The 26,337-nt window shown below is 42.3% G+C and overlaps 2 protein-coding genes across 2 annotated transcripts; both read right to left on the bottom strand.

The window, feature by feature from the left end:
- Nucleotides 1–20,768: 20,768 nt before the first annotated feature.
- On the bottom strand, nucleotides 20,769–23,999 carry LOC122417761 (uncharacterized). The gene has a single exon (XM_043431556.1). It carries the CDS (start codon nucleotides 23,997–23,999, stop codon nucleotides 20,769–20,771), a length of 3,231 nt encoding a protein of 1,076 aa, XP_043287491.1.
- LOC122418157 (uncharacterized) lies at nucleotides 23,810–26,076 on the bottom strand. Its single transcript, XM_043432221.1, has 7 exons — nucleotides 25,221–26,076; nucleotides 25,042–25,146; nucleotides 24,765–24,959; nucleotides 24,525–24,680; nucleotides 24,201–24,446; nucleotides 24,018–24,076; nucleotides 23,810–23,944 (listed from the first exon to the last, which is right to left on the bottom strand). Exons 1-6 carry the CDS (start codon nucleotides 25,522–25,524, stop codon nucleotides 24,024–24,026), a joined length of 1,059 nt encoding a protein of 352 aa, XP_043288156.1. The 5' UTR covers nucleotides 25,525–26,076; the 3' UTR covers nucleotides 23,810–23,944; nucleotides 24,018–24,023.
- Nucleotides 26,077–26,337: the final 261 nt, after the last annotated feature.

Raw genomic sequence — 26,337 nt, 5'->3', positions numbered from 1 at the left:
ACACGTCAGCCGTGGTACAAACTACGCCATTTTCTCCAATCAAAAGTCTTATGCTTTCACGGACATCGTTCATTGTTTTTGTCAAATTCATTTCGACTCTCTTTCCCAAAGAGTAACGGATCAAGTGTTGAATTGTCGAGTCGCCCTTTTTGAAGTTGAAATCTATAAACCAAATACAAAAAATGTTAATATATACACTATGCTCTTAGCTTGAGGTACCACATCTAACAGGCGGTTGAAAAAACTAGTAGGAGAACAATTTTTTTCCAAACAAAGTAGCGGAGAAAATAAATTGGTTTTTCTTTTTCAATTAAATTCTCATATTTTTAGGTGCTTAATAAAAATTGTTTAAAAATATCGGAAAGAATAAAGATGTGAACACCAAAAAGTATGGTGGACACTTTAGACAAAACTGTATATCTCAGACGAAAAGTCAAACGAATTGTTTAAGTTCATACTACCGAGCCGCTGACATTTGCTGAATCAAAAAAACTATACGAAATAGAAACTCATACATGCAAAATTTGAGAGAAATCTACATTGAGGTGACGTTAAAGGCACATGATTGTTTGCGACTTGATCAATCGATATGATTTTACATTCAATGTATAAAATCAATTTTTTCCTGAAATAAATATTTTCAATTATATACCATTCAAAATTTTCTGGAAAGCTGGATCCTCCACTATTCGGTATGGCAGCATAAATTTCAAAACGAGATTGGTGACATTTTCCTCAAATATGTCTTGGTCGAAAGTACATGACCACCGTTTCCTATCGACGACCAAATCACTTCGTTTTCGATTTCGATTTGCATTTTCTGTGTATCTCTTATGATCTTGTGAATGCATCCTCTAGTCAAATATTCAAAAAATCATTATTAGCTTTCATCATTACTAAATAATTTTTGAAAATTGAAAATAAAAATCATGCCCAATGTAATTTAGTATGCCAATTCGAAGATTGTAATTTTTCAGGCAGCGTAAATGCGGTGGAAAACTCGAAAATATTTATGGAATTCCTCAAATTATTCCGGAACGTTGTAGAAAAATTGTTCATAGGGATGTTATGACTCGAGAATACATTGCGCACATTCAACAAATTCCCCTACATTTTGGTAACACTAAAGATTCTCTGAATATATTAGAAAATTACATAATAGTTTAAAAAATGGACAAACAGTTTCATTAAAATTTAGCCACCGAAGTGTTTCAAGGCATGAGCAATTTTTGTTGAAGAATTTCAGAATCTTCAACAATAAAATATGGTGATTCATTTGCTATTTCAAGATTTGAACCTAGGCAGAAAACAAATAGAAATATATCGAGTCACCAAATGTTTTTTTTTTTTTTTTCATATAATTGTGGAACGTTCATCAAGGAAAAATATCTATAGGAAACTTTTACCTGATTCAAGTATTATTTCGAAAATCGAAAAAATTTCCGAGTTTTTCCTTTTACTATAAATGAAACTTTCGGAATACATTATAAAGCACAAAAAGTCTTGATTTTTCAATATTGTAGCATTGGTAAAAGTTAAACTTGATTTTGAAACTAAAACAATTTGACTACAGAGCGGGACAGTGTATAGAAAATAAAATAAATAAATACAGAAAATTATAAATTCATTTACCTTGAGATGCGACGTGAAATTTGACGTTGTTCGAAATGTCGCTGAAAGCAATTTATTACACGTCATGCAATATGCACAAAGTGGTCCCTCCAAACTTGATTGCTCCATGTTGACTGAGAAAAATGTACCATCAAGTAGAGGCATTTTGCTGACTTTGATTTTGAGTGGGTCATCAACGTTCCTTTCAATACGGACATCATTTGTGTTGTCCTCAGAATTATTACTTCCAGCCCCATCGCTATTATCCGATTGTTCCTCATTCTTGGATGAGTTGAAATCTGTAATTTTTATTTTCAATATATTCAAATCTGAAAAAACTATCTATGCCGATTAAAAACGATAAAAATAGTCTTTTGCAGTTACATACCAACTATGCTGTGGGCGTCAACTGTGGTAGTTATTGACACTTGGCTCAGCATTCCATCTAAGTCGCTATCTTCATCACTATAATCACTTGGACTTGTTATTTTTGATCTTTTTAGTGGTGGATGATCTGTGTCAGCCCTATACAGAAGTAATATCAATGAAAAAAAGGAAAGTCAGAAAACCGTCATATCAAGTTTATAAAAGTGCAGCAGGATTTGCGCTGGTTTCCGTTTGAAATATTTGGCATCCAGCCGCAGCCATGGCTCTTGATATCAATGAATAATCATTTTTGGAGAATACACCAAATCTTAACTAGCGGTTGTTGTCGTTAAATTATTCCAACAGCCGCTGCGCTATAAAACATTTTCCCATGCTCATATTCATTTTATATGATTACGCAAAAATCGAAAATGACATGAGCATTCAAAGCTTCCTATTTATTCACCAAATCTATTTTTCTGTATGATTTGAGAGTGTTTTTTTTGTTTTTTGAATTTTTAAAATTATTTTTTTTTCTGGCTGTGTCAAATCTTATTGCATTTATGAGTTTTGAAAAATGAAATCTTGAATAGCCATTATCACTGCAGTAATTCGGATTTATCAAATTAAACACTGGGAGCTATCTATTTCAAAAAATTCCTTATCACAGAACTAATATTCGAAGTATACCTAGTGCAGCCCCTGCTGATAGATCACAACTTTTTCTTTGTGATTAAATGATGTAGCCGTATTCTAGTGAAGGGCAATTGAAACAAAAGACGCACCTACTTCTTGTCGAGGCGAAGAAGTTTTCAATAGATACTTGTATATTATTTTACAAGTTTTAGTTATGGTTAAAGAAATGCAATTTTCGTCATGTGCAAACTTTGGCTGCAAAAACAATTTAACAATCAAAAGAATTATAGGGTTGATATCAACCTTGATTGTATGTTAAAATGTAAAAATAAATGAGAGGGAAATCTTAGAATAGCATTGAGAAAATGTATTCTCAGATATGAGAATATTTTATAACGATTAATAAGGATTTAATGATCTCAAAAATGACAACATCAATTTGAACCACAATCATACATTGAAATGTAAGAAGAAATGAAAAGAAAATTTTAGGATTAAAAAAATATTCTGGTATACATGAGAATATATTCTTAATGTCAGAAAAAAATGAGGGAAGCCTTCCAGGATTGGGAAAATATAATCAAAATATTTTTGAGAAAATATTCTTATGGTAAAATTGTTTTTACAGAGTTAAAGCTTGCACATAATAAAAACCTCTTTTTCACCTCACCAAGAAGCAGAGGCGTATTCCTTTTCAAATTTTTCTCAGTGCGAATACTTGATACAGAATTATTTTTATCGTAATTAGAACAATAAATATTTTAGCTGTACTTACATGTTTGTTCAGGAAAACGTTGCGCATCGACGTTATGACTCGAAAAAAAGCGTCCGCGTAATGTTCCCGTTATTTCACCAATTTGCACAGAAAAAATGATGCGGTGTTTTCTCTTTGTTCTTTGTGATTTGTCTGGTCACTTTGTAATGCAAACTGAGCGCCAAATGTCACGTGTCGGTCAATGGAACTCTTTGCTCACATTCATTCCGGAGTAAAAACACGGAGTTGGAGTTTTCCACTCTCGCAAGGAGATGGTACTAGGGGCGAATGGCGGTGTGCACTTACCACTTATTATTTATAGTCCAGTGGCTCGATCGGTCAACTAAACTCACCTCGATTTTTCGAAGTTGAAATTCGTCGACACGGTTTGATCAATTGCAAAAAGCTCTGTCAATGGACGCAGAATAATGGCACAAATTCGCTGACGGAGGTTTTTTTAATCGGTTAAACCGTGTCGAAAAATTTTCCTTTTGAAATCGCAGCTATCTTTCTTGCGCTCACGGCGGCGAGATACCGACTGATCCATGCCCTTTTTCGGAACAAAACATAGGCATCTGGTCGACACGCCAGAGGGCGCAGATTGAGCTAACCAAATGACACGTGAGTTGTAGGCAAATACACACAATACATTTCGAAGCAAATTTGGGAAACACCACGAGTTTTGACATCTGTAAATGAATGGCGCTAGTGATTTTTTTTAAACATTATGATGCCTTTCGGCTAGATGGGATCGAGGCTAACTTTTTTCCAAAATAGTATATTACGACCCTAGGCCCGAAAGTTGGATTTCCTGGCATGTGCTATATGAAGGCCGAGGCGAAGCCGAGGCCTTCATGTCGCACATGCCAGGGCATCTAACATTTGGGCCGTGGGTTGTATACTATTTTTCTTGATCCCGTAGCCGAAAGTACGTTCAATAATTACTAGCAATTGCGAGGAGGGAGGGGGGGGGCGCCCGCCCGACTTTTGCAGGACCGAGGCGAAGCCGAGGTTTTGCTGGTCGGGGCGGGCATTAAAAAAATAAACAAAAAGTAAAAAAACACACACAAAATATCACACAATGATACAACAATATTATTAGTACAAATAAATAATTCGTTGATACATGTCTGATTCAAAGTCCCATGATAGTTAATAATTTTTATATATAAATATTTCCCGCTATACTTGACAATTTATATGAATATGTGCTTTCCTATGAACCTGGAATTTGGCAATACAACATTATTCCGGACGACCATATTCATTTTATTAGTCCGGTTACATTATTTTCTGTTTTCGCATCTGAACGAACAAATGTATGTTATTCGTCCGGGTTCATGGCAGTATAGCGCATAACATGAATGATAAAAGCTACGCTATACGCGCCTGCTTGAAGCAAATAATAATGATGCTTGACAACGAATAAACAAAATCATGGCAACGAATACAGGCTTCACATTCATATATCGAAATGTTAAAGGATCACCGGCCGCAAAAATATCGTCAGAGCGCACTGAAGTTAGCCGAGTTAGCCGGCCACGAAAAATGTTCTTTCCGGCCTGAAATGCGGCCGGAAAGTGCGTACTTTCGGCTAGGGGAGCAAGAAAATGTACTTGTCTCGAGTCGCTGCCGCGCCATTAACCATTTAATTTGTATGGTTAATGAAAAAAATTATCTAGATTAACAATTTCATTCAATTTAAATGGTTAATGGAGAAAATATTTAAATCAAATAGTTAATGGAAAATATTTTTCATTAGCCAATTGAATTAAATGGTTAATGAAAAATATATTCCATTAACCATTTAAATTAAATGGTTAATGAAAAATATATTCCATTAACCATTTAAACTAAATGGCATTACTATTTCATTAAAATTTTCGCAACCCTGGGGCAGATCAGATACATGTCTTTTATTGGGCTCCAATCGACGCGACGTAAAACCCAGCAGAGGTCGAATCGAATTTTTGGATGTAAAATCAATCGATTAATTGCACTCAATTTCACTGCGAAGTGTATAATTATTCGGCTTAAGCTGAATTTGTATGTTTTTAGATGCCAACTCAGCTTTCAAATATTTTTCAATATCTTCAATTTCATAGCTGCCCGTTGGAATGGTCACCACATGATTTCCAACGTGAAATTCATTGCAACCAATGTCGATATTTGGAATCGAATTGAATGTGAGCAGCTCGACGAGTCCAAGAGTATAATTTTTGTCGGGCGATAGTTCGATGGGTGGAAAAAATTGTGCTTCGAGTATGGAGGATGTGCCAGTGATGGTAATGGTTAAACTATCATCCATGATGTCATATTCTTGATGCTTTTTATAATCAAGAGACTCGGTAGAGTCTCGGGACAAGTACATTGACAGCCCTGTCGTCTGCTGGCCTGAGGCTCTCGCCGAGACTATATTTTCTCTGAATAAAACGATTCGCGGTGGTGGGGGTAAAATTGGCATGTGACTTTTTTTAATTGCAAAGCTCATGAGTTATGTACGGCTTTGAAAATTGAACTTTTAGCTAATTAAGAAGTTCTCTGTCGAATGAGTCCAAAATCAGCATGCTCGGTGTCGTAATTTCTGAGAAAAAACTTTGCACGGGCTTAAGATTATGCAAAAGTTACTAACACATTCAGGATTTTACGTATCTGTATACGCGTACTCCAACCGCTACAAACATAGGCCTCTTGGCTCCCATGATCACCAATCCCTGGTGAGAGAAATTTTGTTGCAACCAATGAAGAGTGAGAGAATTTTTGGGCCAATGACATTCAAGAAAAAGAGCAAGGAAGTTTGGCGGAAAGCTAAGGAGCTCGAGAGCTCGAAAGTACTCGAAAGTCACCAGCTGAAGTTTCACGTCATGTTGACATTTGGGGTTATGATGTTATGAAGTGCGTGCGGGAAAATAAAAACAATTTTCACGTCATCTAACGAAGTGCATATTGATAATTATTTTGTTAAAACTTGTGGTATACTAAATCGGTATAAAAGCAGCCGCGTAAATGTAGACTGTGATCTGTGTGTGCAAATAAAAAATATAAAAAAATGCGCGATGCATATATGTCAACGAAACTTTTCAAGATTTCATTATTTCGTTCGATTGGAAATAAGTGTCAACTGAGATAATCTTTCAATTAAACCAGAGTGCGCGGAATATTGTCGAGTGTAAATATATCGTTAGTTGCGTGATTATATATCATGTATAATAATGTAGGTTATATATACGAGTTCCCTTTGATAGCTGTGTGGTAACGAACCGGCCGGGGTTTGACGTTACGAAGTGCGGGACAAATGTAACAAACGTTCACATAGTTAGTGAATAATATAAATAAGACAAATCAGTTTATCAAAAATAGGTCTGGAAGTTGTAAGGAAAAATGTTCGTCAACCTATAACGTCAAATTTTCTTTTTGCGATCTGAAATATTATGGTTGATAACTAATAAAACAAGAACACACGGAACTGTTAGTATATATAATGTGAGAAACTCCAATCGAATAAATGTTTTCTAATTTATTTCTTGTGTCATCATTATTTTTGAATATTCCCATACTTTGCTTCCTATTGAGTTTGGCTTTGCTCTTTGCGATCCTTGTTTTGACTCCATCGATTTGCAGCAATTAATAATACATATTATTAATTGGTTGCCTAATATGTGTCCTTTAATTTTCTACTATTTCTTCATGCTGATTGTGGTAACGTGATTCAAGTGGTTTCCGACTATGATCATCAATCGCACATTTTGTATATCAGATTCTCAAAACAGTTTCTGGTCTTGATATAAGTGTAGTTATACTTTTTCCACCTGGTCTGTCGAGTAATAAATTTTGAAACTTGTTCCAAAAAGTCTTTGGATGCTTTTTTTGCTGATAGTATTAAAAGTTGAATCTTCGGAATGCGGTAGGCAAACACAAATTTTGACAACAATACTTATGAAATAACGTGTGTGGGGAGTATTCCTATTCTGCAAATTGCAAATGTGAAATTATTGGTGAAAACACTCATTACGATAAGTCTACAGTTGCACAGTTTTGGATGCGATTGAGTATAATGCCTGCCAACATCATGGAAACCTACAGAATTTCTGAATGTTATGTGCGCTATGTCATTTTAATGTAACATCATGACTTCTAAAATCTTTTCACCATAATACTCTATAGATTTGGATCATTGAAATACAGCAAAAATCTGCAAACTATAAAATTTATATATTTTGCCATTCATTTTACTTTTTGACTCTCACTGTAATATAAATATGAATGATTCTGAAGTTTGCATCGATGGAAAAAAACGAAAAAAAAATTTCAAATAACCAGGTTTTTTATTTCGGGAATCACTTTCGGAGGCTAACAGAAGTATGTGGCCAAAATTTTAAGGTGGTTGAAGTTCCGGAACACACCCTTAGCGGGGGTTGGAATCTTGGAAAAATACTATAATTTTTCCTAATCAAATAACCAGGTTTTTTATTTCGGGAGTCACTTTCAGAGGCTAACAGAAGTATGTGGCCAAAATTTTAAGGTGGTTGAAGTTCCGGAACACACCCTTAGCGGGGGTTGGAATCTTGGAAAAATACTATAATTTTTCCTAATCAAATAACCAGGTTATTTATTTCGGGAATCACGTTCGGAGGCTAACAGAAGTATGTGGCCAAAATTTTATACTTGTAATAGACTTGGTAAAATCTTATAAGAATCCTGAAATTCATTTTATGGATATAACTGAGTTTTTTTAAAATCGGGATTCAGTACTGTAGGCTATCAGAATAAGGTAGCCAACATTTTTTGATGATCGGTGCTCTGGAACGTATCCTCAGCGAAGATTTCGAAAGTTGCATTCTTGGAATTTTTATGAAATTCAGCCTATGGGTTTTACTACCTTTTTCGTTCCGCAAATCAATAGTGTAGCCGAACAGAAAAGTAACCACAATTCTTTCTTCCGTGGTCAATCCTCTGGAATACACTGTCAGTAGAGCTTGGAAATTTGCAATTTTGGCATAATGTTGGTATTTTTTCTAAGGATGTTATTAGGTTTTTTTTCAGGAATCAGCATTATATGCGAAGAAAATAAATATTTTTTTTTCCAACACCAAACCTGAAAAAGTTATAAATTAATCAAAAATACCATTTTTTCAAGAAAGCTAAAAAATTTTCCAAATCTAATCTATTGGAACGTTTTTTTCTGTTTCCCAATGTACGTTTATCAAGAACACCAATAAGCGACAATGTGTGAGAATTTTCTCCGTTTAAACGAAAAAATGACAAAAAAAATTTCGATTCAACGACCCTGAAATTCGCAACGTTGGAGTCCAACGAAATGAACGAAATGAATGAAAAAACATTTGTAATTGAGCAATTTCTTATTTCAGGAAGATATAGGTTGAAAAACTACGAATTGGAAATTTGATAGGGAAGAAAATTGGAGAATAACTAGAATTATTCGAGGCTTTTTTTAGATCATTCCGTTGGACTCCGACGTTGCAAAGTTCAGTGTCATCAATAAACAACTAGCCGAGTCATGTCCGCAATAAATATAATTTTTTTTTCGAAAGAAAAAAAATTACAAATGTGAAAAATGTAAAAATTTATGATTTTTCTGAAATAACTTTAAATTTTTGTATTGAATTCGTTTTTTTTTGTATTTATTTCAGGAAAGTACATTCACGCAACAATCAAAAAATGTTGAAATATATTTCTTACAGAGCGAGATATCGTTATTGACATGAGAACTCAAGTTCATCATCTATGAATAATTCAGTAAATAAGAAGTCATCTTCCTTTCAACTTTATTAAATTGTCGAAATCCATGAGTGTTAAAATGTAACTTATTTCAAATTATTTTTTATCTTGTTTACTTTAGATTTCAGATATCGTACGTGCTTCCTTTCAGCTTGGATTTTCTGAAATAAGATTTTTACTCATTACAATGAAATAAAATATATATATTTTTCCGTATATTTTAAATGTGGTCAAGTCTCGGGCCAGCAAACGACAGGGCCGTCTATGTACGTGCTCTGAGACTTTACCGAGTCACTTGATAGGCTTACAGTCTACATTTTATTGCGTTCCTTGTTTAACCCATTCATCTCTGCATGGAGTGCATTGTACCTCCTAGAATATAAAGAATTTTATATGTAAATTGAAAGAATCATATGTTATTTAAAATTTTATTTATAAACCCGACAGCATCTTGACACAAAGTATTCAAATTAAAAATTTAGATTGAAGGGAAGTCGAGATAGGCAGCGTATCTATAATTGACAAGAATTTATTTCATCTTTTAATGGAGTATTATGAAAATTTCTTACATGAGTAAATCTTGATGTGCCCCCGGCCATGGACAGGAACACCTTTTAAATAATATGGCTTGATGATTGCATGTTTTTTATTTTATTTTTTTCAAGATTCAAATGAAAAATTGTGATATTTTTACACTTCACACACCGTACAGTTAAAAGACCGCACTGTTAAACGACTTTAAAGAAGTTTATATAGTCTCAAAAAATGTTTATGTTTATGTTCAGTGCTTCGAGAAAGATTCAACTACGACTTACAGAAATTTTCGTTAAATTCTTTCAAAAAATAAATTATAACATTAAATTGGTTTTTAATACAAATATACAAAATTACAATCTTTACAAAATGTTCTCTTTGAATCAAATAAAATGGTAGGTTACTTTAGATATTTTTCAAAAATTGTTCGAATAATTCTAGAAATTTCTTTATATACTGAAACGAACACTCCCGTAGCGGCCCGAGCCCGCTCGAACTCTCGAATACTACGCGTTCAAGAAACATCGCGGAGCGATGACGGGCGTGCGTCCCGACCGGCGGCCATCTTGGCTACTGGCACAAAGGCCCAAGCGAGCCGGCGGGCAACGCTCTGAACAGCGCCACTTGACGAGAAATCAAAATAAATCATATTTTCTTTATTCTAATTGTTTTCAAACTTTTTATTTATCAATATGAGCGTAATTAGGCTCAAAATGTCGGAAAAAATAGCCGCTATCAAAGAAAATTAAGGAAAAGGTTAAATCTTCGGGAAAATTTGTACAGTTTCAAATAGAGCGAGATGCTTGATTACAGCGCATGCGCGGGGCTAAGCGTTCATGGGCTACAGGACTCGAACGTTACTTTTTCCGATTTTACAGATAAAATTAAATTTAACGGTATTAAATCAAACAAAAAGGCCAAATCACTCAAATAATTAAACAATAACAATTGACATTGTAATTTTATTATTTTAAAGTCATGCTGAGCTGGAAATTACTAAAAGCGGAATTCGGCGCATCGGGCAAAATAGCGATCAGCCAATAACAAGGCGCGAATTAAGGCAGCGAGCCAATAGTAAAGCCCGTTACAAAAGAATGCGCAGAACGCGTCCGAAATAGAGAAATTCGGCGTTTGAGAGAATTTAGAGTGGGGAACGGGGTATAAGAGTCGGTGCACGGCAGTAGTAGGTGGTGCACTATGGCGACCCCCACTCCTATCCCCACTCCTTTCCCCCACTAGGCCGAGCGGCCGGCGTTGTGGGTGAGAGGTTTGCGGGTGTGCGGAGCGGGGATGAGCGTGTCGTCATAGTGCACCACTTTTTTTTTTTATTTTTTTCTCCGTACATATATATATTTCAGCTCTTATTAATTTTACAATTCTGGTTATAATATGGTGCATAATTCGCAATACATATAGTAGTAGGGGGGTATTTTTTGTGGATATTTTTTGGTTTTCGGCCGATTTCACGACGGGACCGATGACCATGGAGCGGCGGCTTGTGAGGTGTGCTGCTTAGATGGTCGGACGATTCTGTAACGAGGGTGACGGAGATACCATAATGTGAGAGAGAGGCTCGTGTACATTTGGGAGTGTTCAGATTTATGATAAATAAGTTTTTGCCTCATACCTGTTTATGATCATTCTTCAGCAGGTTTGAACTCCAGTGTGTTGTATTCCGTGCCGTGGTACACCATGATTAATTTATTGTTTGAGGCTGCAGCGCACATCTGCTGGAATAAAACGTTCTTATCTTCGAAAACTTTCACGAATCTTAACGGTAGGAAGCATGTAAACGAGTTGTCCACGTCCATGACGATTCGTTTGCCCCATCTCGTTTCGACGAACCGAATACATGTGATGCGGTAATCTTTGGCGAGTTCAAGATCGGCCAGTTTTTTGACGGGGTAGACGGACTCCAAAAGGCCTGTTTGATTGACGAGCGAGAAATCCATTGTTCAGATCGAGTTTTTTTACGGCCACTGTTAAAGCGCGGAGTTCTGATATGTCGCGTATTCTTGCTTTAAGCGTTGCAATATCGTGCAAAAAGATATCTAAGCGTACTTTCAATTCACGGCGTTTACTTATGCGACGACTCGGGAGTACTGTCTGCTCATCAGAGAACTCGAACGATTTAAACCTCCTGTTCGGCAGATCCATATCCCTACCTTGAGCGCAGAAAAGAGCTGACAACAATCTTTTGATGCAGCATCTCCCGCCATTGTCGCAGGGGGCAGTGGTGGGAGAAATCAGCCAATGTCTTGGCTGATGTATTGGTTTACCATGACCCTGACAGCCGCCAGCATAAGTCAGCGTTTATAAGATGACGAAATGCGAGGATGAGATCAGCGGCAATGCGCGTCTTTACGAGGATGATTTTTTGATACCGGCTGCTTTTCCCTCTTCCCGCTGCTCCACCGTTAATAAACCAGCAGTCCAGGATGTGGTGGTTCTGTACTCCCACAAGGCGATGGAGCGATCGTTATGAGAAAGCCATTTTTTCAATCTCACAGCGCCGTTGAGAGCACACTTGAACGAGGTATTTTTGTGCAGTAAGCCGTGAAATACGCAAAAAGTGCTGCTCTCAGGGAGGTTACGAGACGGTGGTTCTTCGTTCTCCTCTAGATTTATAACGAAGCAGTCTGTTAGCTGTGTCAAATATGCGGCTGCATCAGATCCTCTTGTAAACAGGCGATCGGATTGTACCGCGATTTGCTTTAAAGCCGCTTCGACCGCACGTAAAGGTGTTTCACCCTCGGACCAGTCTATACCGTGATGATTGCACTTTAACCACGTGTTTTGTCGTTTCACACTAGGAGGCAGCGCGCTATAAGCGTGAGGCGGTGATATGACCCAGTGTGCCAGGTAAGATGTTTTCACAGAGACCACGGCTATTTCTTTAGGCACGAAGTTATTATATTTATCCTTCAGGCCTTGTATATCAACGACGATGTTCATGATACCTCCCGAACGACGTAAAGTCTCAAGCCTTGAGCGTCGACTGACGATGAGCGTTGAACGCTCTGCAGCTGCATTAGAGACAACAGTGCTGATCGTCAGCGAAATCTGGCATCCGACCCGCGTCACCACTCGTACAATTTTCGCCGAAAGAAACGGGATAGGAGACAGACACAGGATTTTAAAACGGCTCGTGTGATTCTTGTTAAAATTTTATTATCATGTAATTACCGAGAACGAGAGCAGCAGTGTTGTATACAATGTAAATGCTTAATCCTATACCCCCTGCCGATACAGTCATCTGTATCGGAAACCATACCCTTAGATTTACCACCCTTGCTGCTATACGCATTATAATACTCATGAGCTATTTTATCGTTTCGCTGCAGATCATGCGAAAAAACATCTCTAAATCGCTGAATACCGAGACCAGTAGCCATATAATGAAGAAACATAACACAATACTGTCCACAGCACTGCGAGTTAGGGCCTTGGAGCTGAACCGTGTTGCAGCGGAAGAGTCGACAGTTTCTTCGGAGACGCGCGAGATGCTGTGGGATGATTGGTGGTAGCCCGTAACTGTCGAAGAACCATCCGTGTCCATTTCGATCGACGTACATGGCGACCCAGTGGGCTCCCGGGCGTTTGTATCCATCGGTGTTAACCACGAATGCCGTCGGTTTCGTCCACACCCTCGGGATACGATCGGCTGGGTAGACGCCTATAGCATGCTCCTTTATGTTTTCGAGAGATTGTAAGATCTGAAGACTGTTCATGATTCGAGGGTTCTTTTTCCTCTTCGGTCCTGGTCTCGGACATACCAATGCTCCACGACGTGGTAGTCCTATACTCCCATAAGGAGGTAATCCTCTCGCTTTGACAGAGCCAGGCCTTGATTCTCATAGCGTTGTTCAGGGCGCATCTGTAGGCCTGTCTGTGATTTGCGACGCAGTGGTGTATACAGCATGCGTCGCTTCGAGGTAGCTGACGTAATGAAGGAGCCTCTTCATCATCTTCTAAATTTATAATAAAATAGCCCGTGAGCTGCGCCAGATACGATGATTTGTCAGAGCCACGCGTGAAAATCCGTGTCGCATGGCCCGCAATCCTTTTCAGATTTGTCTCCAGCGCTTGTAGCGATGTATCACCTTTAGACCATTCTATACCATGAACATTATCACATAGCCACATATTTTGACGCTTTACAAAGGCTGGCAAGTTATCGCCCGTATAGGGCGGCTTTACAATCCAGTGGCCATAGTCTTCAGTTTTTACCGATACGACGGCTACTTCTTTAGGTATAAACTGGTTATCTCTACCTCTCACGCCCTGCACATCAATAACAATATACATGATGCCGTCTTTTTATTTGACCGTCGCTCTTTGAATGCTCAGTGAAAACTGAGGGTGCTTCTCTCTCGCTCATCAACCGCTGAAATCTACGATGACCTGTCTAGATGAGTCAATCTCAAGCACATTATCATATTCAGCGTACACAATACAGTTAATCGTTGTAGGTAAAGACCCTGCGAAGCGTACTTCTATCCGCACGCTGCCATGCCTCACCAGGTTCCAGTGGGTGCTGCTATTAGCAGAGAGATCGGGTGTCAGATCAAACGCGAAAAGACAATGACCGTATGGGTAGCTCAAACGCGAGATACAATTACCATCGTTGAGAAAGTGAATACCCGAGCCAGAAAATCACGTATGATATGCATCCACATACATATTACTATCTGTGAAGTCTGTCTGCAGAGGTTTTGATGGTATCTGCTGGCCGTCTACATATAAAGAAAGATAATTGATCGAGTAGTGGTGAAAATTGAACGGATTTTTTCCGTAATCACCGTTGAAAGCCTTATTATCGACAAATCCAATTATTATACGTTTTGGTAGCTGGCCCAGTATGACGTTATCAAGAGTATCGCCATGTATTCCGGCATGCATTGATATAGCTTTAACCTCGACGCGTGTCAGCGGATATTTTGCTGTAGATTTAGACAGAGCTCTCGCATGAGACAGGAGTATACCAGGGGCTATCTTAACGCGTCGCACGATTAGCGATGCTTCTGTAATGCGGATTTTACAGTTTTTCAAATCAGTCATGAGACAGAAAGCGCTATTGTTCTGCACAAGGCGCAAACGCATCTCAACACCGTTCAGCAAAAACCTTTCCTGATTGAAGATATCGCAATGCAAATGTCCAAGAAGATCGATCGTTCTATCCTTGCCTAATGCATCCCGTCTCTCTACAAGTCCTTTGTTACCATCACCCTTATCATCCATTGCTCCCTCTGTATCACTATACCATAAAGCACTTGTAAGATGCGATGTCTTCGCGGCGTATGCGTAGTTCAATAGAGTTTCAATATAAGCTCTATAAGCATAAGCGTTGTTAGGAGGAGACACAAGTTTTTGATTCAAAAATACATCGATCTGACTGAACATTGAGTGTAGGAGATTATTGACAGGTCCTACATCGGGTGATACGCCCTCTAGCCCCCCTGTCTTTTTATAATCTGGAGCATCTATCTTAACGCGTATACTTAGCATTGTATGCGCGAGATCAATGTACTCATCCCCCTGGCCTGGGACGACAAATTCTATCGGTGAATCATCCGTCAACGATGAGATTGGTTTGTAGTATACAGAGTGTGTCCCCTCGATCGTTGTCTGGGTTGGCGGTAATGAAAATAATTCAAGCTCCGACTTAAGACACTCGCACGAGTGCGCGTGTAGGAACGCCATTTTTCAGAGCGCTGTTTAAGCAAAAATATCCGTCACCGTTCTTGGCTTCTTGTTACGTCTCGTGACGCGCGGTTTAGCCGATGATTTTCTACCTCTCACAGCCTTCTTCCTCTTCTTAACACGCCTCGTTCTCGCGCCACCGCCGCTTGAACGTTTTCGCGATTTCACTGCCTTTCTTTTCACAGAGCTGCGTCGTGATACGCTCCCCGCAGCAGAATGCATCAGTTTATTAATCTTGCTGCCTTTATAGCCGGAGCCCTTCATGAGCGATGTAATTTTTTCCTCAGCTTTACGCCTCAGGTTTTGGCCTGATTCACGCAGGCGCGTTTGAAACGCTTCTCTCGGTTGTATGCCGGAGTTAACGACATCAGAGGCCATGTTAACCCCCGAGCGAAGCGCCTCTTTACCAACAGTCCGAGCCCCCTGTTTCAAGAGAGGTATGATACGTCAAAAGAGACCCCCTAAAAAACTTCCAATGCCATGACCTCGCTGGTTTGGTGAGCCGACATACACATGGCTGATACCACCATAGCCTGTTCGACCCCCACTCCCCGTCTGCACGCCGAAGTACTCATCATAGTAATCCATTGTAGATACACCCAGGTCAATCTATACGCTTGAACTGTAGCGTCACCGTCAGCGTCCCGTGCTCGAATGGTATTGGTTCGCCAAACTCATCCCTTATATCAATGGTTATTGTTTGAAAACTAGTATGTAGTAAGGGAATATAACGCGGTGGCGAGAAGCTTCTTATCCTCACAGACCCGTAATTATGGGCATCGGCGATAGCAACAGGTACAACGCGCAGCAATGGTGTGCGAACATCGCCGGTAATATAGGGCTCACAGATATCGGTATAAACGTACATCATGTTGGGCGCTCCGTTGGCTAAATTGGCAGGCCTCTGAGCAGTGTATCCTTCACGGGGCACTACTACGCCTCCTGTTTCGGCGAACCCTAAAACCTTGCTCAGTACGCCGGAGAAAAAAAAGGTGTGCTCCAGGCTCTTACAGGATTCGCAGACACGCTTCACCGTCACATACCCGTTGCGGGCGTGCTTGAATTTCAAATGGCCCGTGACATAAGGTATTTCGTTAATAGCCTCGAGCAATGTCCCTATGCTATGGTATACGCCGGGCGGCACACAGGCGTTATCTTCCTTAAAAGCAGACGCCTTTGAAGCACCGGCCTCCAACTCGCTCTTGATAGGTACGTACTTCACCAGGGTACCAGCCGGTTGCCTCGTTGTCACACTCAGGAGGTTTCGCCTACCCTCGGTAGGTACGTACCTCATTGAGATACCAGCCGCCTGCTCCGTTATCATATTCAGGAAGTTTCGCCTGCCATCGGTAGGCACGTGTAAAATGGTTGCGGGTATATGGATCTCGGCTAATGAAACAGCCCAGCTACCGTGAAGAGACATACGCTGCGGTAGATGTGTGGTATACCGCGTTGTTACATTATCGGGATAATAATCCATACTACTATTGCTAGGCAAAACCATGTAAAACTCGTCTTTCATTTTAACGCCCTCTGTTTAACCTGTTTTGTTTGCACTCTCGATAGCTCGGGTTCATAAAATACACCGTCAATATCCTCGTCGTGGAGATCGTGCAGGAAGTATACCACAGGACAAATACCGGACGACACACGGTGAATCTTGAATAACTCGCTGCTCCAACCACCTTCGTAACCTTTTGCAAAGGCCGCCTTCGCGCTACTGATACGCACAATGTCACCCACCTTATATTTAGGGAGACAACGCTCTGGCCTTTTGTATCGCTGTATCAAGTTATTCCGAGCCCTAGCGGCTGTAGCAAGCGTCACAGAGCCGGGCGTCATTTTTATAGCGCTATGCGTAGAGTTGTTGTATGCTGAAACAATGCTCTGTAGAACGTCGAGGTAGCGTTTTTGCCGGGAATACGTGAAATAGCGCCACATTCTCTCCTTCAGCGTTCTATTGAATCTCTCGACAATAGCCGCTTTGATATCGGGGTTTCTCGCAACGCGAAACTGTATGCCTTTTTTCTTTAAGAAATCCTGAAACGCAGCACCGACGAATTCTTTACCCCTATCCGTCTGCAGATAAACGGGTGATCGACCGTTGCTATTTTTCTTAGACAAGATGAGGTTAAACGCTTTAGCCACGGATGTGGCAGATTTGTCGCGTAGAGGCTGAACCCATGCGTATTTACTGAGAGTGTCTATCACGACGAGTAGATAAACATAACCATCGTTATAATCTTTAATTGAGCGAAGATCTACCAGATCAGCTTCCCAAAAGTCATCAATGTTCCGTACGTTATAAAAACGTCGCAGGAAGTGCTGTCGCACGGGTCTGTGTTTCGTGTAAGCATCCTGCCCCTCAAGCCACTGCAGCGTCTTCGTTCTGGATACTTTTTTCTGACGTGCCAGACGTAGCAGTTTAGTAGCACCTGAAAACGATGCTTCATGGGATGGATTAAAATACACTTTTTCCAGCGTTTTCATATTTATAATTTGAGGTTAGCCCAGATTACATGTCTTTTCTTATGATGTTTATTAGGATAGCCGTTGCCGCTCTGCCCTGCGTTATCTGATTTGCTATCACGGCCACTGAAGAACGGTGACTGGCTCGTCGCACCTGTACTGTCGCTGTTTGTACTGCTGTTGCTGCTCTCCTCGAGCTGCGACGGTCGTAGCGTTGAATTGGCCCTTGTCTCCTGCCACAAGGCGTCATTACCGATGAACTCCCGCGGTGTCTGTATTGCTCTCAGAAATTTAGCGAAAGCACCACGCCCCGCCGGTTTAGATATTTTTCTAGCTCTCATGGCGTCGTTCACAAGATCAACGATATTCGAGCCCTGAATCGGGCTACCCTCAATCGATACGACTCCTCCGGAATCCCAAGAAAAATTGCTGCGTGGCGCGTCATGTAAACGACGGAGCAGTAACTTCGCTTTAGTGCGATATTTGGCTGGTATGCTTTCAATTATGACGGAGTCGTTCATGCCGTTACGAGTTTCTCCTTTTTCACTTTTATCATAATTAGACGCCGTTGTATGGTCGTTCTTCATAAGATCGCTGTGTTGTCGAGCTCTCTCGTCATCAGAAAAATGGAGATAACGCTGTAGCACAACCAGGTACGCTGTCCATTTTTCCCTCTCATTCTTGTAGGCATTAGAGTTCAAAATTTCATTCATCTCCGCGTCCAGTCTGGATAATACGGTATCAGTAGATTGTGGCGGTTGTGCCGAGGCGTTCCAGCCGGCCGTTGGCTGTCTCTGATTTTGCATGCCCAGCTGTGTCACATGCTCCTCAGGGATAAGAACCATTTTTCTCGCGTGCTCCATCATCCCCGTCCACCAATCAGGCTCGATAGAACAGTGCCTAGTATCGGTGCTAGTAGGAGCGGTAGAAACCCGCCGCTCTGGATAACAAAGCGTTTTTTACTCTTCCAACAACCTTTTTTCGCGGCTAAACGACGGAGAGCGGGGGCGTGTCGTCGTAGCTTTTTTCGCTGATCAGCCTTCAAAGGAACGTTACCGCAAAGAACGTTCAAGGCACACTCGCAGATACAGCGGATGATGCTCGGATCCGCTTTACGCAGGACAGCCTCGCGTTGCTCTTTATTGAGATACTGAAGAGCCCGTAGTATCGTCACGTGCTTTTTGCAGAGTGGTGCACCGTTTCGCTCCATTACGCATGTCAAACTGTCTAACCTCTCGACGTATCGCCCCTTTTAGCCGATTTTTTTGACCTATAGGGATGGGGGGTAGCAGTGCCTTTAAGAATATACCACACGCACAGACCAATACAATAATAAGGGTGGGAGGTGTTTGTGCAGGTGCTGGGTCTTTGCGTTATCTTGTTAGCTCGCTGAAGTGCGCTCAAAACGATCATGCATTTATCACAGTACGATAACCCTTTGGGCGCCATTACATGCGCTGAACTGGTAATTCACCAGCATTGCATCCGCTTTTAAACTTTTTCCGCGGCACATAGACAAAATGATGGGGGTCGTCGGGAAAAATACAGGTACGGAATCTACAGTTGTCAGGCGTCGATTGTTTCAGATCGAGTAGCAAATAACCGTGCGGCTTGGATGTTGCGTCGTGGTACGCCTCCTGTAGGAAACGCGGGTTTTCAGGATACACCTGTCGCGCGAGATGCTGAATTTGAGCACGATCACGAGGATTTTTGAAAATCACTATATAGTTGGCATTCAGCGAGATATCTCGCTGACCGTGTCCTTGATGGAATGAGTTCTGGGTAATAAAAATAACGCTCAGATTTTTATGATGACTGCCTTTGGTGAAAAGGTCCACAACATTGTTGTTAGACGCCTCGCGCATCAAATCATCGATTATGAGAAGTTTTGCGCGAGGGTCGTTAGCATAATCACCACTCTGAGGTAGACCCTCATGGAACTCTATTGATTCACCATACTCCGCGTACGCTGACTGCCACTCGGAGTAATAGAAAATGACTCTCTCGAATGGCTCACTGTTCATCCGTGATATAAACTTTAAAAACTTTTTTACAAAGTACGTTTTACCGCAGCCTGTGGGACCACAGATCATTGAGGTCCAGGGATGCTTCCACCGTACATCCATCTGCACGAATGACCACGTTTCCTGCGGGGCGGTATAATATAAAGAATTCGAGCAGTTGAAACATGTATAGAACTTTTATTTTCCGGTAACAGTATAAATATTTTACAGTAATAACATAGGTATTTTACAATGCTGCTTAACAATGTTTAAAGCGAGAGTTTTTATAAACGGCTATTTGTAACCGTAAGGGAGCGAACCGTATTCGCCATCACGTCTTCGCTTGACACTCAGAGGCATGCACGATTTCTTTTCGGGTCGTGTGACAACCTGGTGGAATGGTGTACGACGTATTGAATCAAACTGTAGTACAACAGGATTCTCTCTCTCACCTATTATAAATGACCGTATTGATTCGTAATTTATCAGCGAGCTGTTTGCGTAATTCAGCGTTATGCCTTTAACCTTGCAAACCTCGCTTTCCGCGCCGCCCGGCGTATTAACTATGAAAGAATAAAATTTAGGGCCGCCTGAGATGAAAGACTTAATGTAACTGCCCTCGCCGTAAGAGCTTAGCTCGTCGGTTAAATCCCCTAGCAATTGACCCGTTGGCGGTTCATACTCTCCAGGCTCTTTTCTCGTGACATAAATAACGGAATCGGTGTCGCAGTACAGAGCACGCTTACCCAGCGGTTCGAGATAGGTGTAAAGTTTTAAACGGGCTTGGGCTGTGGTGTATGCAGCTATGACAGCGTTTGCTATATTAGACGGCATTACAGCATCATCGGTTTTCGTATAATTAACATACAGCACTTGGTTGTTAACGGGTAGCATACCAGTAATCTCGTGCTCGGGACTGCTTAGCAGCTCCATAAGTTTTTCGCGTGTCGACACTATTTCTGTTCCAGCTGAACCCCTTCGGCTGTCTTAAAAGAAGTTATATAACGGTCTTGGGCAGCCTCATCATCTGCATAACCATCGGGCCAGCCGCTAGCCTCTTGTTTGATTTTAAGAAAAGTGTTTATGTACCCGGTGAAAAGGCCCCCCTCCCGTGTATCGCGGTTGTACTGCGTTATCTCATACTGCCAGATCTCGCTCACGGTTAATATTTTATACCCGCACGCAATAGCTTTTCGCAATTCATCCGCCACCCAGGTACCGCTAAATACGCACTCCGCGGGGTCTTCGTGAGGACACGCGTCCTGGTTCATTGTTTCGCAGCAGCTACGGCATAACCCGAATAACAGGCGCTGGTGCATTCGCACAGGCAGCACCGGATGATAAAGATTTTGCGGTGGAAGCACTGTACATTTAACAAGGCCCTCGACGCGGAAAAGGCTGATATTATTTTCGGGACCTGTCAACGCCCTGCACTCGTCACCGACGTATACCGTTGGATGCCCCACCGGATATTTACCGTACTTGCAGATGTATGGATACAATGAGCAGACGTCAACATATCGTATCTGTTCCCCGTCTTTCACATCGTACAGAGTGACCATGTTTTCCGTGCGACCACCGAAAAAAGCATCGCGCGGATTGAGAAGCTCCGCTCGAACCAGAGGGTGATCACTCACAAAAGCGCTCATCTCTAAATCTGTTTTTATCATCCGGTCATACGCGCACTCCCAAATCTCTGTTAGCGTGTAGCCGCTTGAGCGGATTCTCTGCGATATAGTGTTTGTTCTCTCGAGACGTTCGTTCAATGTATCACCGTCGCCTTGTTTACGGTCTCTGTTTACAGTGAAACAGCTCGAGCACCCGTGCCAATAGCAACCGTGAAACTGTAACACATGGGTTGAATCAGGTGTTTCGTAGTAACCGTCTACTAATAAATTTTGAGGCAGTTTAAACTCGCGCGAGCGTCCTGCGTGAATGATACGACGATTTAAAGAATGCTCCATCCACACGAGCCAAGAGAGCGCTTTTTTTGACTGATTGTGAGCCCATCTGTAACCGCCCGTAGGTATAATACCGATCGTGTTAGGTTTTAAAAAATTTTTTCGAAAGATTTGAAAGCAGGCGGACGCGATTGTTGTGCTTTCGCTAAACGGGCAAACACGCCCGCTGCCCATGAACATTTTCCGGAAAACCACACAAGCTTGCCTCAATATCGTAACATCGTTTTTGCAATAGGTTATGAGCTCGTTTGAAAAGTTAAATTCATAAGAGGCATTCTTTAACTCGTTATACCATGCAAAAAAACGCTCGCGTTCCTCCGGGCGCATAGTGTCGGGGGAGTAATTGACTGCGGGTGGCATCGGTCCAATATAATTTTGATTCTCAGGCCTATTGAACAGATGCGGAAAAGATCCTTTGGCGAGAGCGGTTTTTAGACCGAAAGATTTAGGCAGAGCGCTCAGAGGCATGTGAAAGTAGTTCAAGCTGTCGAGAAACACGAGTTTGCCAATGCGCATTGTGATGATTTTAGTGCCGTTCATTATTAAAGACGGGAGTTGTGTTTTTTTCTCCTCGATGAAGTAGCGCAGGATAAACTGGGCGTCGAAGCCACCGGCGTTATGGGCTATTAAAAATATGTGCGAGGAACCCGGGATACTCTGCATGGCTAACTCCACAAGCTGACACACAGGGTTCGTCCTGAATATAAACTCATGATCCCCGCAATGCTCGCACGGCTCGTCTATAGAAGTGTTATCGCAGCACTTGGTGCAGACGCGTTGAGCCACGCAAAGATTCGGCTCGTGAACACGCGTTGCAGGATCACCTTTTACAGGCGTACACTGCTGCGTTTCAAAATCATAGAATATGAATGTATCCTCTTTTGGCCTCTCGTCGTGACGAACAGCCCTCATATAGCACTGGTGATTATAGGGCTGCGACGCTTTACACGTTTTACAAAAACCCACCCCGCACACATGCATCTTTTTCAATAAAGGTCTTATCGAACGAAAGCAGTTACGGCATCGCTGGAGAGACTCGCAAACAGTGCTTACCCTGCGGTTACGACGGGTGGTAACAGAAGTGTGATTTTCTAAACATTGTTCCCCAAAAAAATCGCGGTTACACGCCTCACATCTGATCGTGGTAGCAGCGCCCGGAGCGCAGGGCGGCGCTTGAAGACAGCGAGGACATTTCTTTTTTAAACACCTATGATCCCGACGAGAACGGGCGTTACAGATTGCGCAGAAGTTTAAGCTGCCTACAGCACCACACAGATTCAAAATAGGCTGGAAATGGTGCGACCGTTCATAATACAGAATGTATAACGTGTGCCTGACTGAGCCTACTGTATCCATAACCGTCTGTGTACCGTCAAACACCGGCCTTTCGCGTCGCCCCAAAGTCAAAAACTCAAAAACAACGATAGCTAATCCCTCACGAGCTAGATAATTCTGGTATATAGCAATTTCGCGCATACCACAGCCAGCGGGCTGTATAACAACATTTGCGCTTCTCGTGAGCTCAAGCGCCGCCTCTTTTTGAAGCGACCCGTTAATTTGCCGTATACGCTGCCATCTAGAATGCAGAGCCCCCGAGCGTATCTCGCCCCTTTCCGCGTACGCGCGTGCTGTTACTAACGAGCGCGGTAGACACAGATTGTCGGTATTTCGAATCGTTAAAATTGATTTTTTAGCAACACCCTCGTGTGTCAAACGTTTTCGCCCCCTACCCTCCACGCCTTTAACGATACATACTTTTATTTGGAAAGAATCATCAATATCCAGAGACGCTGCACTTTGAGCTATGCTTGTTATTAATTGCCAGATATCTACAAATGTATAGGCGCGGACAGGACGGAATGAAAGCCAGACGGGGCCGTGCGTTAAGCTGCTCGCGGAGAACGAGATCCCCGCGTAGTCACCACCCTCACAGTGACTCGTGAGATGCGTCAGAAGATCGCGGAATGCTCCTTCAAGCCATGCTGTCACGTTTGCGCCAGCTTGAGGTTGGCGGATACGCAGTGTTATATCCCGACCACGTAGTCGAAAACGTTTGAAATAACGAGCTGTATCGTGCGCAATGATGATCCGCCCTCCCGGGGGTTGCACATCCCCGAAAGCCTCGCACCCCTGTGTATTGCGCGTTCTCCCCCCGCCCGTTTGTATATCTGTAATCAAACAAAAGCGTGAGTTATAGGGTAGAGATCGCTGATAAAAAGGCATATTGTAACTTTAGTGTACCTCGTACTAATCGCGGTACGCCAATAACGAGACAGCTGACGAGTCAGCTGACGAGTACCCTGTGTTAAATATAATAAAGCCTTTTAAACATATCCTGCATTTACCGCAAGGGCTAGAGATAAAGAGAGAGAGAAAGCGCGCGAGTGAGGGAGAAAGAGAGAGAAGACATTATTATTTCTTTACCTGAATCACACTCCATCAGCTCTTGAAACCATAGGCCGAAGCGTCTAGCTTCTAATCGCTCCTCGTTTAGACGCTCCTCCTCCTCCCCCTCCTCCTCCTCCTCCGCCTGTTGAGCGTCCAGCGGATACACCCCCAGCTGATTCTCGGGTTGTACGAGGTCATCATCTTCCTGCTGACGATGGTGGTGATACGATGGACCCGCTATCGCTCCGTCGTCATCGTTAGCTCTGGTGTGCCGGTACACAGCTGTTTGGGTTATTTCATAATTTCTGTTTATTAACGCGGTTTATTTTTATTTTATTATCGCTGTACGGCTATGCTTACCCAGTATATCAGACCGATCGCTAAACATCAAGGAGGGGTTGAGAATAGTCGACGCCTCGTCGTCATCAAATTCGGGCTGCAGCGGTACCGGCTCGGCCGAGGTTGCCGAGGTGCTCGCTCTAGGCTCTTCCTCGGCCCTCTCCTCATGCTGCGGTTCTGAAAAAAAAACCGCGCCAGTAGCTTTTATATCTAAAAACGAGAATCGCTGATAATAATGCCAAAACAGAGTTGAATACACACGGTAGAGGGCGGTTTGATGCTCTAGATCCGCTTCCTCCGCAGCTCTCGTCGTCTCAGCGAGAGCCTCTTCTTCTTCGTCACTCACAGCGTCGTAAAACGGCCGATATATGGTAAAATGCTGCGGTATCGTCTCGGCCGGGGCTGCCGAGGTGCTCGCTCTAGGTTCTTCCCCTACCCCCTCCTCGTGCAACGGTTCTGGAAAAATACCGCCCCGTGGTTTTTACGTCTAAAAACGAAAATCGCGGATGATAATGCCAAAGCAGAGTTGAATACGTACGGTAGAGGGCTGTTTGACGCTCTAGATCCGTTTCCTCCACAGCTCTCGTCGCCTCAGCGAGAGCCTCTTCTTCGTCACTCCCCGCATCGTAAAACTGCCGATAGCCTATGGTAAAAAAAAAATAGCTGTTGTATTGCTAATCGCCAACAACAGTGATTTATCGTGATAATGGTACTTACATCTGATTTCACCGACAAGGCCTCTTACGCGGGGGGCTTCTAAAACACCGCGGCGCTGTAACTCGTCATACACAGCATCCAGCACTCGTTGACCACTTAATATGCCTCTGTTATAGGCCACCACTAGAGCACGTAAAGGGGCCCACCAGATCACGTATTTAAGTCTGTTCACGAGTCGAGCACCCGATAAACGCAGCAACTCGTAACACCATAGGTCGTTACACCGGCGTCTCAGCTGAGCGCTATGCGGTTTTGTTAGACGTAAAAGACCCAAAATACAAGAACGCACTGATTCATCCGACATTGTAAGGGGTGATCGTTAAATACCGTTCTATATGACGGTTGAATCGCTACTGTCATATCTCGAGCGAGAAGATAGGTGTGAATCATGATTAAAATGCTAGCGATACTTTTTTCAAGACAGCAAAGGAGCAGTCGCTGAAGTTTAACAGTACTCTGCATGGTCCCCGGTGTTTGCGTGAAAAAGCACGCGCACGAGTGAGACAGCTTTGTTTAGCCCTGCAAGCATATTTCCGAGCATATTGCTCCATCTCCTGTATAGCATCTTCTCCCGAAGACCGAGCTGTGTCTTTAGCCCTCGGAGATACGCTCTTCATAAGTGAATCGGCTGAAGTCGCAAAATAGCATATAATAAAGAATATATATTGATGGGGATTTGTTTAGAGGCATCAAGAGGCTGCATCCGTATGTGTAATTCCGACAGTTCTGTATAAAGCATCGCGTCTTACGGTAGAGCGAGAGAGAGGACTGCTCACTAAAGGATCGGTATGATGAGAGTGAGCGAGACGGCATACGTCATCACTGCTACAGCTTTGAAGCGTTGTGCCTCTACATCTAGCGAGAGAGCAAGTGAGAGAATGAGCGGTGTCGCGAGTGTGAGCGAGAGGGTATATGCTGTTGCTGCTGTTCTCGCGCGCTTCACAAGAGAGAGAGTGAGCGAGAAAATGTATCATGTCTCCAGGCGTGGGCGAGAGGCTGTGCTCTATCCATGTTACAGCTCTGGAGCGCTCGGCCGATGCACGTGCAATTCTGATGACACTGCACGACGGCGTCGCGAGAGCGCAGGGCCTCGCATCTCACGAGAGCGCAAGCGAGA

This window comes from Venturia canescens, chromosome 11, assembly GCF_019457755.1.
Source record: "Venturia canescens isolate UGA chromosome 11, ASM1945775v1, whole genome shotgun sequence".
NCBI lineage: Eukaryota > Metazoa > Arthropoda > Insecta > Hymenoptera > Ichneumonidae > Venturia > Venturia canescens.
This window is presented reverse-complemented; position numbering and strand designations above follow the sequence as displayed.